The 14,659-nt window shown below is 40.0% G+C and overlaps 1 protein-coding gene across 4 annotated transcripts in view; it reads right to left on the reverse strand.

Annotated features, from left to right (window-relative positions):
- The window catches only part of slc8a3 (solute carrier family 8 member A3), a 116,643-nt gene that overhangs the window by 36,800 nt on the left and 65,184 nt on the right, over positions 1-14,659 (reverse strand). For 2 of the 4 annotated variants that reach the window (XM_023352794.1, XM_023352796.1), the window contains exon 3: positions 8,102-8,208. The exons of the other annotated variants lie outside the window; for them this stretch is intronic. In XM_023352794.1, coding sequence (XP_023208562.1) covers positions 8,102-8,208 — 107 coding nt within the window. The remainder of the gene's footprint in view (positions 1-8,101; positions 8,209-14,659) is intronic. 4 annotated transcript variants of the gene reach the window in all.

Consider the following 14,659-nt stretch of genomic DNA (forward strand, 5'->3'; position numbering starts at 1 on the left):
GTGAACATTTTCTGCAAGAAAAGTTAAAAAGTTTAGGTTTGTGGCCCAGATTTACTTTTTTTCTATCTACAATGGTAGAAGGATCACTGTCTTAGATCACTATCCTATACAACCCAAGTTTCCTTGAGCTCAGGTTCACAAATTGATGGCTGCACACACCTTTTAAGGATTTCTTTCTTGCCCAATGGCCACTGGAAACATCCGCCAGCCTCTTATATTCCTGCATTGACAACTTATCTTTCAAAATGCCGTTAGTTTTACGCTGCGTCTAACATAAAACAGCACTTTCCAAAAGATCTACTTCTGTCTCGTCAGTTTAGAGAATATTTTCTTGGACAAGATTGAGATACTTTTTGGCACAAGTCAGGCGGACCTCGTCTTCTTTCCCGTCAGCAGTGGTTTTCGCTTTTCAACTCTCCTATGGATGACATTTTCTTTCTTCCAGTCTCTCTGTTGTTGTTGAATCATGAACACTGACCTTAGCTGGGGCAAGTTTGGCCTGCAGTTCTCTAGATGTTGATCTGGGTTCTTTTGTTATTGATATGACCAGCTCTGTTTCTCTCCAAGGCTTGATGTTTTGCTTTTTCATCCCTCTTTGTGGTGTCAGAAAGGTTTGGCTTAAATCAGATTTTACAGTTCTGGGATCAGTCAGTGCCTGGTTGTGGTTAGTAAAACTAAATTCCACTAGAAGTCATACTTCCCACCCAATTATTATGAAATAACCAATGAAGATCATATTTGATTAATGCAACTGATATTGTTTGCACATTATAAACAGACCCCATGCCCTTGTCATTGAGTAGTTTCAATCAATATAATAATGTAACAGGGTCATTTCCAAATCAATTCCCCCTATTGTAGATTATCTAAAGGCCTGCAATCTTAAAATCCATCTGTGCTTGATTCCTTGCTTTGTCTGCTGCATTCCTCCACAATATGACTCTCTGCTCATTTGGAGGTAATGAATGCATGTGTGAAAGAGGACTGTGAGAAAGGAGACGGTCAGGCTCGAACAACAGCATGTGAAGTGCCCTCAGAAGCCGCGAGAGCTCCTTCTGAGAGAGGCAGCCGACGGGTGGCACATTTCCCAACGGCAAGCGTGATTTGAATAGAAAGTGGCAGTGGGAGATGGATTACCACAAGGAGCGGGCTAGGAAGGGGACTTTAACCCTACAGCCATGCATACACAAACACACCGATGCATGCACGTGATCACCTATAACGTCCATCCAATATACCCGAACATACTCTCCAATGCAAGGCATGCTTCCTTCTCGCCGGAGTTCAGTTTTGAGCTGTGTGCACATGTTGGGAAGAAACAGATTGAAACCAACAAGACAAAACCCTAAACGTGAATGAGGACAGTGGTTTTTGCTGTGCCATTTGAAGGTCTACCTAGTAATTTCCACTGCCCAATACATCCTTCTCTCGTCTTTGAATTTGTAGCATTTCAAGAGTTAGAGCAGCCTCTTCTCTCCTCTTGGCAACCTACTATTGCCAGACCAAGATAACAGGTTCATTTCCATCAAGTGTGTGTACGTCTGATGCTAGAAGAGTGACGTGTCTGGGTACAGTTGCCTTGGAGGCAATTGAATACTTTGGAGGGTAAAGTTTTGATTTCATTGTGAAGTACTTCTAGGTAGCCTCCCTACTTGTGATTCTGCTCTTCATGGAAAAATGCTGAAAACTAGTATTGGACACCTAGCAAAAAAATTCTTGCCCCCTTAGTTGTTTTTACCCTTCATCTTGCTTTTACAAATTATGATAAACAATATATGGTTCTTTTGTCCAACAAAAACGACAAAAAAACCCTTTAATGTCAAAGTGAAAATTGATTTCTACAAAATAATGACAAATGCAAACATGTATAATGAAGGAAGTTACTTGCGAAAGATGCAAAAGAGGTTCAGCAAAATTAAGTTTGTAGTCTCTCGAACGTCCAATCACTGCTTAATCAGCATTTTTGGTTGCCACTGTAGCATGAAGATAAAAGAACACTCCAAGCAAATCATAGAAAAGGTTAAAAAGAATAAGTCAGGGGATAGATACAAATAAATTCCTAAAATATTATCCCCCTTCTTAATAAATCTAAATTTCTATTGATTTTTATTATTATTATTATTTTTTTACATTTTCAGCTTGACATTAGGAAACTTTATTGCACATATTTACTAGAAGTGCCAATATGTGTCTAGCTTTGTATTTCGCTGCAGCATGAGGATGGGGAAACAATTCGAACAAATGCAGCAAAAAGCCTCCAGGACGGCTTTCAGCCAACGGATGTGTCAGAAGTCATAACTGAATATGGTGTCTGAGTGAAGAACACTTGAGCTGGATACTTGCTGACACATGGTCACGAACTGCGCCTCTCTACTTCAGGGATCAGCTCTTTACACTTTATTGTCCAAGTGCAAACTGACTGGTCTGGTGTCTTTGTGTTAAAATTGAGTTGCATTTCTGTAACGGGTTATAGGCTCAATTGGAGACATGGGAAAGTAGCAGGTCACGGAAAACTTTCGCTGTTGTTCGTCGCTCCTTGTGTCGAATCATAACGCACCTCTGTGAACTAGGAAATCCTCTGCGGGAGAGAGGCTTTTATGCCAAAATAGGTAGTTTGACTAATCTGCTTTATGTAATAGTAGCGCATAAACATTTTCAGAATAATCGTATGCATTAACACAGATCTTCGCATGTCTTTCCATAAAGACGTTCTGCACTGTCGTCAAACGGTAAAGCGGCTCATTTAGACTCGGCTGTATTGGGTTGCATCAGCGGCAGAAGTGGCTGCTATAACCACCTCACTGGAAGTGCTAATGGTATTGACCACTTCAACAGGAGTTAGAGAAGGACATTGCTAGAGCTGGCAGTAAACATCTCCAGACTGACAGGTCAGGGTGACTGCTGCCTTGATTGCTTTCATTACTCACACATTGTCCAAAGTCAGACCTGCCAGCCTGGGACTCAGTCACATCTGCCAGAATCTGATCCGAGAATCCCATCCCATGAACAAATCAGGAAAAGTTTCGAGAAGTGATGTAACTGACAGCAATAAGCCCCTAACAGATCAAAGAGCTAAAGTACGTTCTGATAACTCCTTTCCCTCTTTTCAGTTTGATCTTCTCTCCAAAGAAATAATCAGTATGTAAACAACAGTTAGTGCGGCTGTAATGACAGAGTAGCCTTCTGATGTAAGAAAACTGGAGCGAGGCTATTTGCTATGACGGAAACAAAGACTCTAATGTAATAGTCATCATTTCTGCTTCTCCACTTTGGCTTGAATAAAGAGAAAAACAAACCCAATCAGCTGCAGATCACTGATTTTGAACAACAATATGATTGTTAGATTATATCGAAAAACTATAAAACCGTCCTATCATTCATTGATGCAATAAAGGAGTAATTGCAAGAGAACAACGTGCGCGCGAGCCTAATAAAGCGTCTTCTGTTTCTTCTAATGTGGCATCAAAGTGATTTCATCAGCAAAGACACGTTCATAAAATATGATGCTGCACAAAAAGAGCTTTTTCATTACCCTCCTCATTGTATATAGTTTAAACATTCATTACCTAAATCAAACATTTATTACCTTCTGCATTTACAAAGTAAGTAGGCGTATCTCGTATAATTCTCTGCAAACATTGGGCTTTCATTAGATGCACAGCGGCGTTGCTCTGCTTCTACAGTTGAAATGAGTAACATTTGAATCATTTAGTAAAATAAACCTGGGTGTAAACTACAGCTGGGACGGGAAGGTCTGGCTCTGAATGAGAGGGATGTCCCCCAAGGATATTTTATTGAGCATGAATAATATTTGTGCAAATTAAAAACAGAAAACAATTTATCATAGGCGTTACAAAACTTTGTAAAATATGGATTCCCTCGTCCCGATTGGTGGAATCCATGTAACAGGGTCTAATGCTGCATGTAATTAATCTTCAAGGTGTTTTTTTTTTAATGTAGTCCTGTATATTCATTTCATAACCAAAAAATATAGAAATGAACAGAAACATTGAAAATGAAAGTATGTGTCAAATTGTGCTGAGTTTGGTCTAAAATAAGAATTAGAAAAAAATAATTAAACATTTTTTTAAATCAGACCAGCTGCGTCTCCATTCACAATTGCGCAATTTGACATTTTGAAAATTCATTTGCTTAATCAATCAGTCAAGTTTATTTGTATGCCATATTTGAGCAACAAGGCAGTTCAAAGAGATTTACATCATAATGGAAACACAACAGTTTTGAGAAAACGTGGTGGTATTTTTGGACGTATCAAAATTTATTTATTTTTATAGTACATTCTTTTTGCATCACTCGAGTCACACGATCAACAACCAGATGTTGCCACTGGCGCAAACCACGAAGAAGAAGATGACTGGAAGTAGTTGGAGGATCATGGCGTGGCAGTGGCATGTTTTTAACGACTTACCACCTGAACAAACTTATTCATGCTATTTTAATTCCATTTGTTACTTAATGGAAACGCCACAATTGTGACATTGTGTTCTTGTGACATATTTTGACAAAGTTTTGCTCACATTTGTAATGAAAACACAGCTAGTGACTTAAAAGGCCAACTCAGGAGAAAGATGATCAAAATAAAGAATTTGGCTAATCAAAATTGACACAACCTAACTTCATCGTCTTCATGCACAGAGGTTAGGAAGAGTGAAAAAGTGTTTGCTGGCCAGAAACTTCTCAGGAAATGTGCACAACAGGAGCATCAGTGATGTAGAGAAGAGAAACCACACTGACCCTGTTTCACTTTGGGTGCATGTTAAAGACGCCTACCTGCTTACCCCACATGCGTCACCTCATTAAAGGTGCAGCAGTGAACGGTGAAAATCCATATTTAGGCATCGAAGAACATGTCCATAGGTGTGCAGTTAGAAAACCCCCCTCAAAAAATAAGAAAATGTAGCAGTAAATTCAAACTCAACTAGGTGGCAAAACAAACTGGTTCACTGCAGCTGCCGTTGCGAACTCGATTAATCCTACAGCAGCAACCACCAGGAAAAAGCTGGATAGGATCATGTTTTAGCTTCCCATAGATGTACATCTTGACAAATTATCCTTTGTTCAGTCAGGATTTTAAAACATTAATTACTACTTAGAGAATAGACGCATCAGTTTCTATGGTTGCAGATATAAGTGATTTCCAATGTACCTAAAACTGGAGCATGTGAAAAATAAACACTGCAAAGAATTCTGTCAATTAGTGAGTAGATGGAAGTGAATGAAAGGCTCCTGTAACTCATAGTGACTCAAAACTCTTCATGCATCGATTAGCTATAAACAGGTTTTGCAGGGCATTCTGAAAAGAAAGAGGCGGGGAAAAAAACAGCACACAAAGGTTCAGTTTCTTTCCCCTCAAAGCGTCTGACCCTTGAGACTGGACCTGACCACTGGCATGTATCCTGCACAGCTTCACCTGTCGTTACCTATCTTTATCTGGCACTCTGTCTGAACAAATCGCTTAGCTTACTTCTCCTCTACACCTTTACTGTCTCCAACAATTCAACTCAAGAACGCTGCGGGCAACTGTACAACTCCGAGCAGAAAAGAAAATAAATAAATAACAAAAACACAGATATTTCCAGAACCATAAATGGGAGCAGAGTAGTTTATACTTTTTGTAACTGCTTGATTATTATTTTTAAAGCACACATTGAGATCAATGACGAAAGGAAATCCTGACACGTTTGAAACTATTTTCCGTTTAACCGGTGGTTAGCAGCAATCTCTTTTTTTGTTGTTGTTGTTTTTTTTAGTCGATGAATCACCAACACCTAAACATGTTGCAGTAATAGCCGCTTGCTTCAGTCGGAAGTTGTAACGGAGCGAATAAGAGAGTTAACTAGTTTCCATATCAGTGAGGTGTTTAAAAATTACACAAGGGTGAAGTTTATAGAAAGGAAACTGGGCTAACTCTGGAGCATGTCTTCCATTCATTAAGGCTCCCTTTTGAACAGGCACAGATAAGTCAGTGGACAACAGGAAGGCTAAATGTATCGCAGCAAAATTTCTTTGGAAAAAAAATCTTAAGAGTTGGGGAAAGGATCTGTGTTACCTGAGAAATACACAGACTGGTGTTTACAGTTTCTAATGCTAATGCTAACTACTCTGTCTTTAATACAGTCTATGACATCTTTTCTACACAGTGTTTCGAACGCTGGCAATTATTCAATTTATTTCTTTGAAATAAATAGGAACTTTCTAAACCCAGCTTCACACTATATACAACCAGATATTGGTTTTGGCCATGAAGTTCTGATTGGTGCATCCCATCCGCTGTATCAACACATCAATCAACTGCATGTTCCCTATCTACTACCTATGTCAAGAAAAGTAAAGAACTACCGTATTTTCCTCACTATAAGGTGCACCACATTATAAGGCGCATCTTCAATGAATGGCCTATTTTAAAACTTTTTTCATATATAAGGCGCACCACATTATAAGGCACATAGAATAGACTCTACAGTAGAGGCTGGGGTTACGTTATGCATCCATTAGATGGAGCTGCGCTAAAGGGAATGTCAACAAAACAGTCAGATAGGTCAGTCAAACTTTATTAATAGATTACAAACCAGCGTTCTGAAAACTCCGTTCATTCCCAAAATGAATAAACAGCTGTTGCTTCCTCCACTTCCGCTATAACCATTGATTGGTTCTTGTTAAATTCTCTGGCTGCTGCTCTGTTCCTGTGTTTTACTGTGTGACTGATCGCCTTGAGCTTAAACTCTGCGTCGTAAGCGTGTCTCTTAATAGGAGCCATTTTGGGGTCTTTACACAAAACCCAGCGTGCACCGCGCGTTTCTTCTTCTACGGGGAAAAATGAAGTCGACGGCTGCTTACTGTAGTTGTGAGACCTGCTGTGGCTCAATATTGGTCCATATATAAGGCGCACTGGATTATAAGGCGCACTGTCGGCTTTTGAGAAAATTGAAGGTTTTTAGGTGCGCCTTATAGTGCGGAAAATACGGTATGTCTTTTATGGCCAGTGTTATATTTTGTAAATAAAATTACATTTTTCTTCATTTCGAACAAGTAAAATGACAGAGAAAAAAATAAAGAAAATGTATTTAAAAAACCAAAAAGAAGCACAATCACAATTCGCCATAGAAAAAACTAATCTTTCATATCCAGTCAGAAAAGGAGTGGGAAGAAGACAATGCTGATTAAATCCTACCCCCTGTTGTCACGTCCATACATGTCCCACATTATATATATTTTAGACATCTAAATTGTTACTCGTCACAATTTTTGCTCTTTACTAATTATGACTGTCCAATTAACTTATTATCATGCAGTCTGCATCATAATAGAAATGTGAAAACTGCAATGTGCATTTGCATTCGTCCCCAATTAACACATCCTCAAAATAAGATGCAACTGCCTTCAAAAGTCATCTAGTTGGAAATATTTGCTTGTCTGCATAAAAACGCTAAAATTAAGTGAATAATAGTAATAAATGAAATCAGGTAAAAAAAACTTTATTTACTAAGGTCTGATACTAAAGTTTTTTTTGTTTTTTTTTGAAACGCAAGGAAGAAAAGCTGGGCAAAAATACTTTTATTGTACTTCTCTCTTTAGCAGGATGCTATACAATATGAGTATATTAAAATAATACTTCACAGCCTGATGAAACCATTAGTTGGAATCTGGTGAATCGTTTCTCTCGCTACTAAAAAAATAAAATGAATGAATAATCCTTCCTCAGCAGAACCAGTTTATAGCATTCATCATGGACGCTCTGGCTCTAAAGTTATAAATAACTCCTGCATGTTTCTATATAACAGTGTCTGCCTGCGCCTAAGTGAGTATGAGTATGTGAAGGTGACGTCTAGACTGTTTGCTTTCTTGTGCAGATGCCGATGGCGTCTGGGGGAGAAACTGTGGCGCTGGGGGGAACAAAAAGATGTGATTTTACTGCGGCGGGATTGTGAAAAAACAGAGTTGTGAACAAAACCTGGAGTTAGAAACACAGGAGGATGGCAGAGAAACAGAGAAGGGGCTGAAATGAGGCAAATGGAGGCCACAGCAGTAAAAGTGGGAGAGTAAGACACAGAGAAAGAGAGAAAGAAGTTGAGTACTCCACCTTTCTGCAGACTCATGTCTACCATGCGAGGCTCAGCCAGCTCCAGGAAGAAGTTCTTGTTTTTCTCATACTCCTCATCGTCAATAATTTTCACGTGAACAAACTTGCTGCGAGAGGGGGCAGGAGGGAAAGGACAAAGGACAGGGTTTTGCGAAAGGTAAGGGGACAGAAAAAAAAAACCCCAACAAAAGACAGAGAAGGGGAGGAGGGAGAGAGAAGAAGAGAAAGGTTAATTTGCGATGGAGGGACACGGGAAGCGCGCTGTAAGTTGGATTAATAATCAGCATGGAAGAAAGGTTAGATGGTGAACGGTCGGCTCGCTCTGCAGCAGGCCTGTCAGTCAGCCGTCAGACATGACGTGCAGGGCTGCTAACCCGCGAGCTCATTGGCTGGCGCTGGTGTCATGACAACCACATTCATCACTGTATCCAGCACAAGTAGGACATGAGTAAAAACCCGTCCGTAGCAGAGTGGACGGAAAAACAAAATGAACTGAAAACACGAGCTTCTAGTCAGTCTGGCTGTGAACGGTGTACATTTTATTTATTTTTTTTGTCACAAAAAGTAAATGCCACAGTGCCTTGCAAAAATATCGTTTTCACACATCACACAAAGTATTTTTGCTGGGATTTTTCTACGAGGTAGAAAAACAGCAGGTGGCTCATATGTGTGAAGTGGGATAGAAACGATACATGGTTTCACTTCCTAAAATGAAAATTTGAAAAGTGTGAGTTGATTCTTTTTAAATGAACATTCTCAAAACTTTCGGTGCAGACTTTCATTTTTACAAATTTTACACAAAAATGTTTTTCTTTTCGAAATCTTCATTTCAAATGTAAAACTAAAAGTTAAATGGAAAAAAGAAAATAAAAAAAATAGGAATAATAAAACAATAATAAAACAAATAATAACAAAGACCAAGTTTTCATTTTCATTACGAAGCTCAAAGTTCCAGAACATTACTTGTCATCTGTGCTGGAGAGTTTGGTTTCTCCATAATCTCCCTATGAGTTAATCTAACAGCTACACAATGAAGCCTGGTTGCCAAAGAGGTGCAGAAATATGAAGTCAAGATTATAATAGGTCTAGCTATCAGCTCTGTTCAATTTTGTCCTAATAAAATCTAACCAAATGTGGCGCTAGATGCATCTCCATTGACCTTAAAATTGTGGCAACTGGAATTACGAAAATAAATTTGCTTAATAGAAATGTACTAATGTTAAAAAAAACCTCATGTTTTTCGATAAAAAGCTTTTGCGCTACGCTGAAGTTGGCTGGAGTGTTGATTTGATTCTTTCAACTATTCCACCTGTTCAAAATGCCTGGGTGGACGCAGCTCCTCCTCCACGACTCCCCCACTCAGCTCCTTCAGACTAGCCAGCAGCAATTAGCAAACACCTGGTGGAGCTGCGCAACTGCTGAGCTCATTATAGAAGCTGCTTCTCAGTCCAATGCCAGTAGAAACGCTGTTAAAGGGTTAATAGAGGAGCGATGTCATGACTTTCTGAAGGTGAAAGGAGTTTTTAAAGAGACAGAGTTTTTATAGAGACAGAGGCCCAATTTCAAGGCGTTAAATTAAAAAGTCAAATTTCTTTAAAGTCATATTTGATAAATATAGCATTTTTATAACAATTGGAGGTAACATAGTTACTTTATCGCGCTATAAAATGGCACCATGCGCCTGGAAAACACACAATACTGCGCCTTTAAGGACATCATGATAAAGTGGCCTGATCCCACTTCAGTTACGTGCTGCTTTGCATCGCTTCCATTCCTCCGTCACGGTGCTTTCAGGCAGACCGATGGCTGGACACTATGCTATTTTTCAGCGCACAGACAAAGAGAGAAGTAGTTCATCGCAGGGTTTATGGCTCCGGTTTGAGGAGAACGCTCCTTTAATGAAGTCAAATGTCTTGAGGGTGCGATGCCCTTCCTTTGGAAAAAGCTCTACGTGAAACATCATCGCACAGAAACGGCTCGATATGGCACCGCGGCCCCAGCGGCGCTCTCTCCACTGATCGGCCCTAATTGATCTTTATAAAGAGTTATTGACGGGTCCGGGCGGCTAAATGGTCAGTGGGTACCCTGATGCCTCGGCTGCGGCTCGGAAAGAGGGGGAGGAGCTGGAGGAGGGGACTCCTCGAGGAATAGCCTCGCTGATTTCAGCTGGACTCATGCAAAGGTTACATCACACGCTGTCGGTTGCAGGGAAATGAAAGCAAACCCTAAATGAGTCATGACACTCTCTGCATCCGCTCTCTCAGGCTCCAGAAAGCTCGCCCCGCGAGCGTCAGACGAGCCAAACAACAGCCGACAGTGGCACAGCGGGCCCTGGAAAAAGGGGATGACATACTTTATTATGTGTCTGACACCTCATGGGAGAACGCGTTCCCTGCTAATACAAGTGAAGGGAAACCGGATTTTTCTGCATGTTATTTGGGGGAATGCATTTAGAAAGCAGGAGTTCCAGCTAGTAAGATGAGTGGCCCGGCTCCATTCATTATAGATAGCCGCTCATGCATCATGCATTGAGTCAAAAAGCAGCTCGTTCTCTGGCTTTCCAACTTTGTGTCGGTACCAGTGCTAATGCACACTTTGAGTCCAGAGTTGGCTTACATTAACTGAAACCTTTTGGAAAAACTGTATTTTTAGGGGTAGTTTTTTTTTTTTTTTTTTTTTTTTTTTGCTATACTGTGCTTTTTACATGAACTTGAGTAATTTCAATATAATGCAGCATTACTCTCACTTGAGTAACATCACTGAATGAAGAACAAACTTGTTTTAACCAAACATTCACCAGACACAGACACACACCTGAGTTTTCGGTTAGCGTTTCATAAGTTTAGAAAGAAACTGATTTGGAAAAATGTGTATTGGGCTTGATTTGGTTATTTTTGCAATATTAATTATTTGCACTGGTTGTTAAAAGATCAAAATTTCCACATACGTTTATATTTTGGTCCATTTGATGATGTAATTTTCAAAAATGAAATTGTTGATCACTCAGTTGAGTGGCCTTTTTATTACCAAATACCCTTTTACAGCCAGAGTTCGTTTTGTTTCCTAACGATATGGCTGAAAAATGTTTCAAAATATAAGCGTTTCATATCAGTCGATATCGATGATTATTGATTCATTTTTTGTTTTAAATATCTGAAATACTGCCAAACTGCTGACGTCTCTTTTCTCCTCAGTTTTCACTTTACAACATTGTTGTGTATTTTTCAGCAGTTGTTAGGAACTGCTGCTGCGCAAGTTACTCAACAGGCTGTTGCTAGGTAACCAAAGAGTGAGTAAATTAGTCGATGGCACCAACCTAGCTTTAGCTCGCCGTGAGAGTTTAAAAGGCTAAAGTCTCTGCCTACATCCCCCAGAATGCTGTGCGATTCTGGATAAGAGTTCAGTGAAATGATTGAATATTCTTTCAGACGTATTATCTACTGATATTGATTGCTTGAGTAATTTCTTGGATGGGTACTTTTTACTTTTACTTCATAAAAATATGTTGAAGTTGTGCTTCTCTCGAGTAAAATTTTTTGGGTTCTCTACCCGCCTCTGTTTGAGTCTTTTTATAATTGTGGACAGTTGAAATTCTGTCTCATAAATCCAGACAAAAGCATGCTTCACAGAGTAAATCCTATTCTCCGGTTAAAATGTTTGTAGCTCAGGATGTGAGTGACCGTGCGAGGGAAACTGTACAGTCTAACTGCCTTTTAACGCACCGCGGACAGCAGAGCGATCCATCTTGCTTTCCCTCTCTTCACATCTCACCAGCGGGGCTTTCCTTTCCTAGCCAGGCGACAAGTCTGCAGTGCCGGCTCTGCAGACGTGAATGGCACTTCGGTTTTCATCAAGACTGAGAAGAAGACGCACAGGAGTCTAATGGACTAATGGAATCTGCCACACAGACACACACGCGTGCGCGCGCATTCACACACCGCCTGCATGTTGTGGGGGGTTGACATCAGTGCAAGCTAAAAGCAAACCACAGATGCAGCCTCACTATTAATCTATGACTATCCACTCTATGGAAAAACAACAGAAAAAAGCAATTCATTTAATGACGCAAGAGGCTGCCTTTGGGCTGTAAGTAAGCAGCTGCGTCCAGATCTGTCATTTCACATGTGCAACAGTTTTCAAGACCGCTGTGTGGATAGTTTTACTGTGACATCAGCTGGAAAAATGTACAAATATATATATATAAATATGTAAAAATCATCTGTTTAAAAGCTCTGAGCTGTTAAACTTTAGAAACCACATTAAATCCGACTTAATCTCCTAAGTGTAAAGCAGGCCGACCAGTAGGATGTGCTAATTGCTGTGATCAGTCTACTGCTACTGCTGTTAGCAACACAAGTCCATAAAAACATATTTTTCTTCTGAACAAATAGTCGCCTGCAATTTGGAGACTATTTTTTGCAAATTTTGCCTACTAATTTCAGCCCTTAAACCCAAAAACCTCATTATATTCTAAACTCCTAATTTAACACACAGGAGTGAATGCCATTAAAACATTCCCCATTGCACCAAAAACCTTCTAATAACATCCCACTATGTGGAAAGGTAATGGATTTAAGGTCCTTTTGCTTTTAAACAGGAATTTTACTTTGTGTTTCACCATGTCTCTCTGCTAGATGCAGCCACTAAATGAGCAACTGTTGCCATAAATTCAACTTTTTCTTCTCCAAGTGACATTATCCTCTTATCAGTGTGTCTGTGGAGGGTTTCCTCGTGGAAGATCGGTCTTCCTGTACTGAGCCAGGTCCTGGCTCTGCTCAATGTTACTTCCTGTTGAAGCATAGTTTTCCTTCCCACCGGTTGTGTTTTCATTAACCATAAAAATGTTATAATTTTGCTTAATGGACACAGTAGTTCCAAAAAAAATCAGGCTTTTTGATAAAAGGTTTTTTGCGTTGGGTTGAGGTGGTTTTTCTGCCGCGTCGAAATCGATGTATTGCGCAAAACTGCACTTTGGTTTTGCTTGCATCACACAAGTCGTGATCTTGTGGAGGGTGGCGGTTTCTTTCTGTTTGAAATAATTTTGTTTTTTCTCGGACAATGTGCAGCTGGGTCCACCGTTCATAAAAAGATTTGTGTCATTTGAACGTGTTGAACCCATTGCTCTAATGTGAAATCACGGACTACAATTTCCCCAAAGCGGCACATACGTCGCCGCACCCAAGTATAAGGTTCTTGCCGTTCCAACGCCTGAATTAGACTCTGATGTCTCCTATGATTGGCTCATAGATAATGAGTTCTAGCGCCATGACTGAATTATGACTATTTCTAATTTAGCTGCTCACAACCATTGTTGCCATAATTTTTAATGACTTATTGCGAGAACAAGCATATTCTCATGTGATTTTAATTTAATTTCTTATTTAGTGGAAGCACTGCAATTGCAAAATCATGTTTTTCGACACTAGCAGAATATAAACAAGATTTGCTCACATTTCACAGCTACTGTCGCTACCGGCTCAGTGTAGCATTGCTGTAAAGTTGACGACACAGCGCAAGCGATTGTTTGTCTCTGTCTGCTCATCCAGGAGGAGTGAATGCAGCAAGTCAGTGATTCGAAGCAATGTGCTGGGTACCCTTACATAAACAAAAAACTTTTAGACTATTTGAACAATTAGAACGGTAATTAACTTGGAACCTGTCTGTATGATTCAATTAAATCGACTTGTTTTGGTAAATGGTTTGAGATGAGACTTGGCGCCATATGTGTAACCTGAATTTAATACACAAAGCTGTACTTATCAGAGTATTGGAGAATGCGAGAGCCTAAAAAAACATCTCTTTAAGCGTCGTTTAGAAGTGTATTTGGACGCTGTTGGGTGTTTTCCACTGAGGTCACAAATGCTTGTTTTCTTGGCACTAGCGGCCTTTATTGACTAGAACTAAGTGGGCAGCGAGGGAAGGAAGGAAGAACCCAGGATGGCTGCTGTTACACCACGAGACACCCCCATTGGAGCATCCTGACTGTTGGATCAGGAAACTTCCTTCGAGCTGCATAGATTTTCATGGCTTGAGGAATTGAAATGATGGTCCCACCCAAGGTTTCCTGCCAATAGCTCTCTACTTGACATTGCAAATGCTTTCAGGATTCCATGACTAGAAAGGTCACACACGCCGTAATAGGTTCTGCTGGAAAAATAAACGGCTTCTTTTTATTTCTCGCACGGAAGGTGCCTTTGCTTTGAAGGGTAAGAAGGATCTAAAGAAAAAAGTTAGCTAATCTCATATTTTAGGCTTAAAGGAAGAAAGATATCCAATCTGGTGTTCAGGAAAAGAAATAATCTGGCTTGTTTTATAGTACAGTGGATTAAATGGTAGTCCAGGCTTTTCCAACAGTGCTCTCCCTTGTTACACTGAATTACACTGATCTGTCAAAATTAATGTGATAATGATGTATTGATGTTAACATGGCAGACGAGACACACTTAAGTTGGAGTGTGGGAAGTGCCACTGAGTAATGACTGGCGATTACAGGGTTCACACCTCCGCTGCATCAGGCTGCCAGAAGCCAGAGGCCTCTGGCTTTTCCAGACCCAGACT

Source organism: Xiphophorus maculatus, chromosome 19 (genome assembly GCF_002775205.1).
Source record: "Xiphophorus maculatus strain JP 163 A chromosome 19, X_maculatus-5.0-male, whole genome shotgun sequence".
Taxonomy (NCBI): Eukaryota; Metazoa; Chordata; class Actinopteri; order Cyprinodontiformes; family Poeciliidae; genus Xiphophorus; species Xiphophorus maculatus.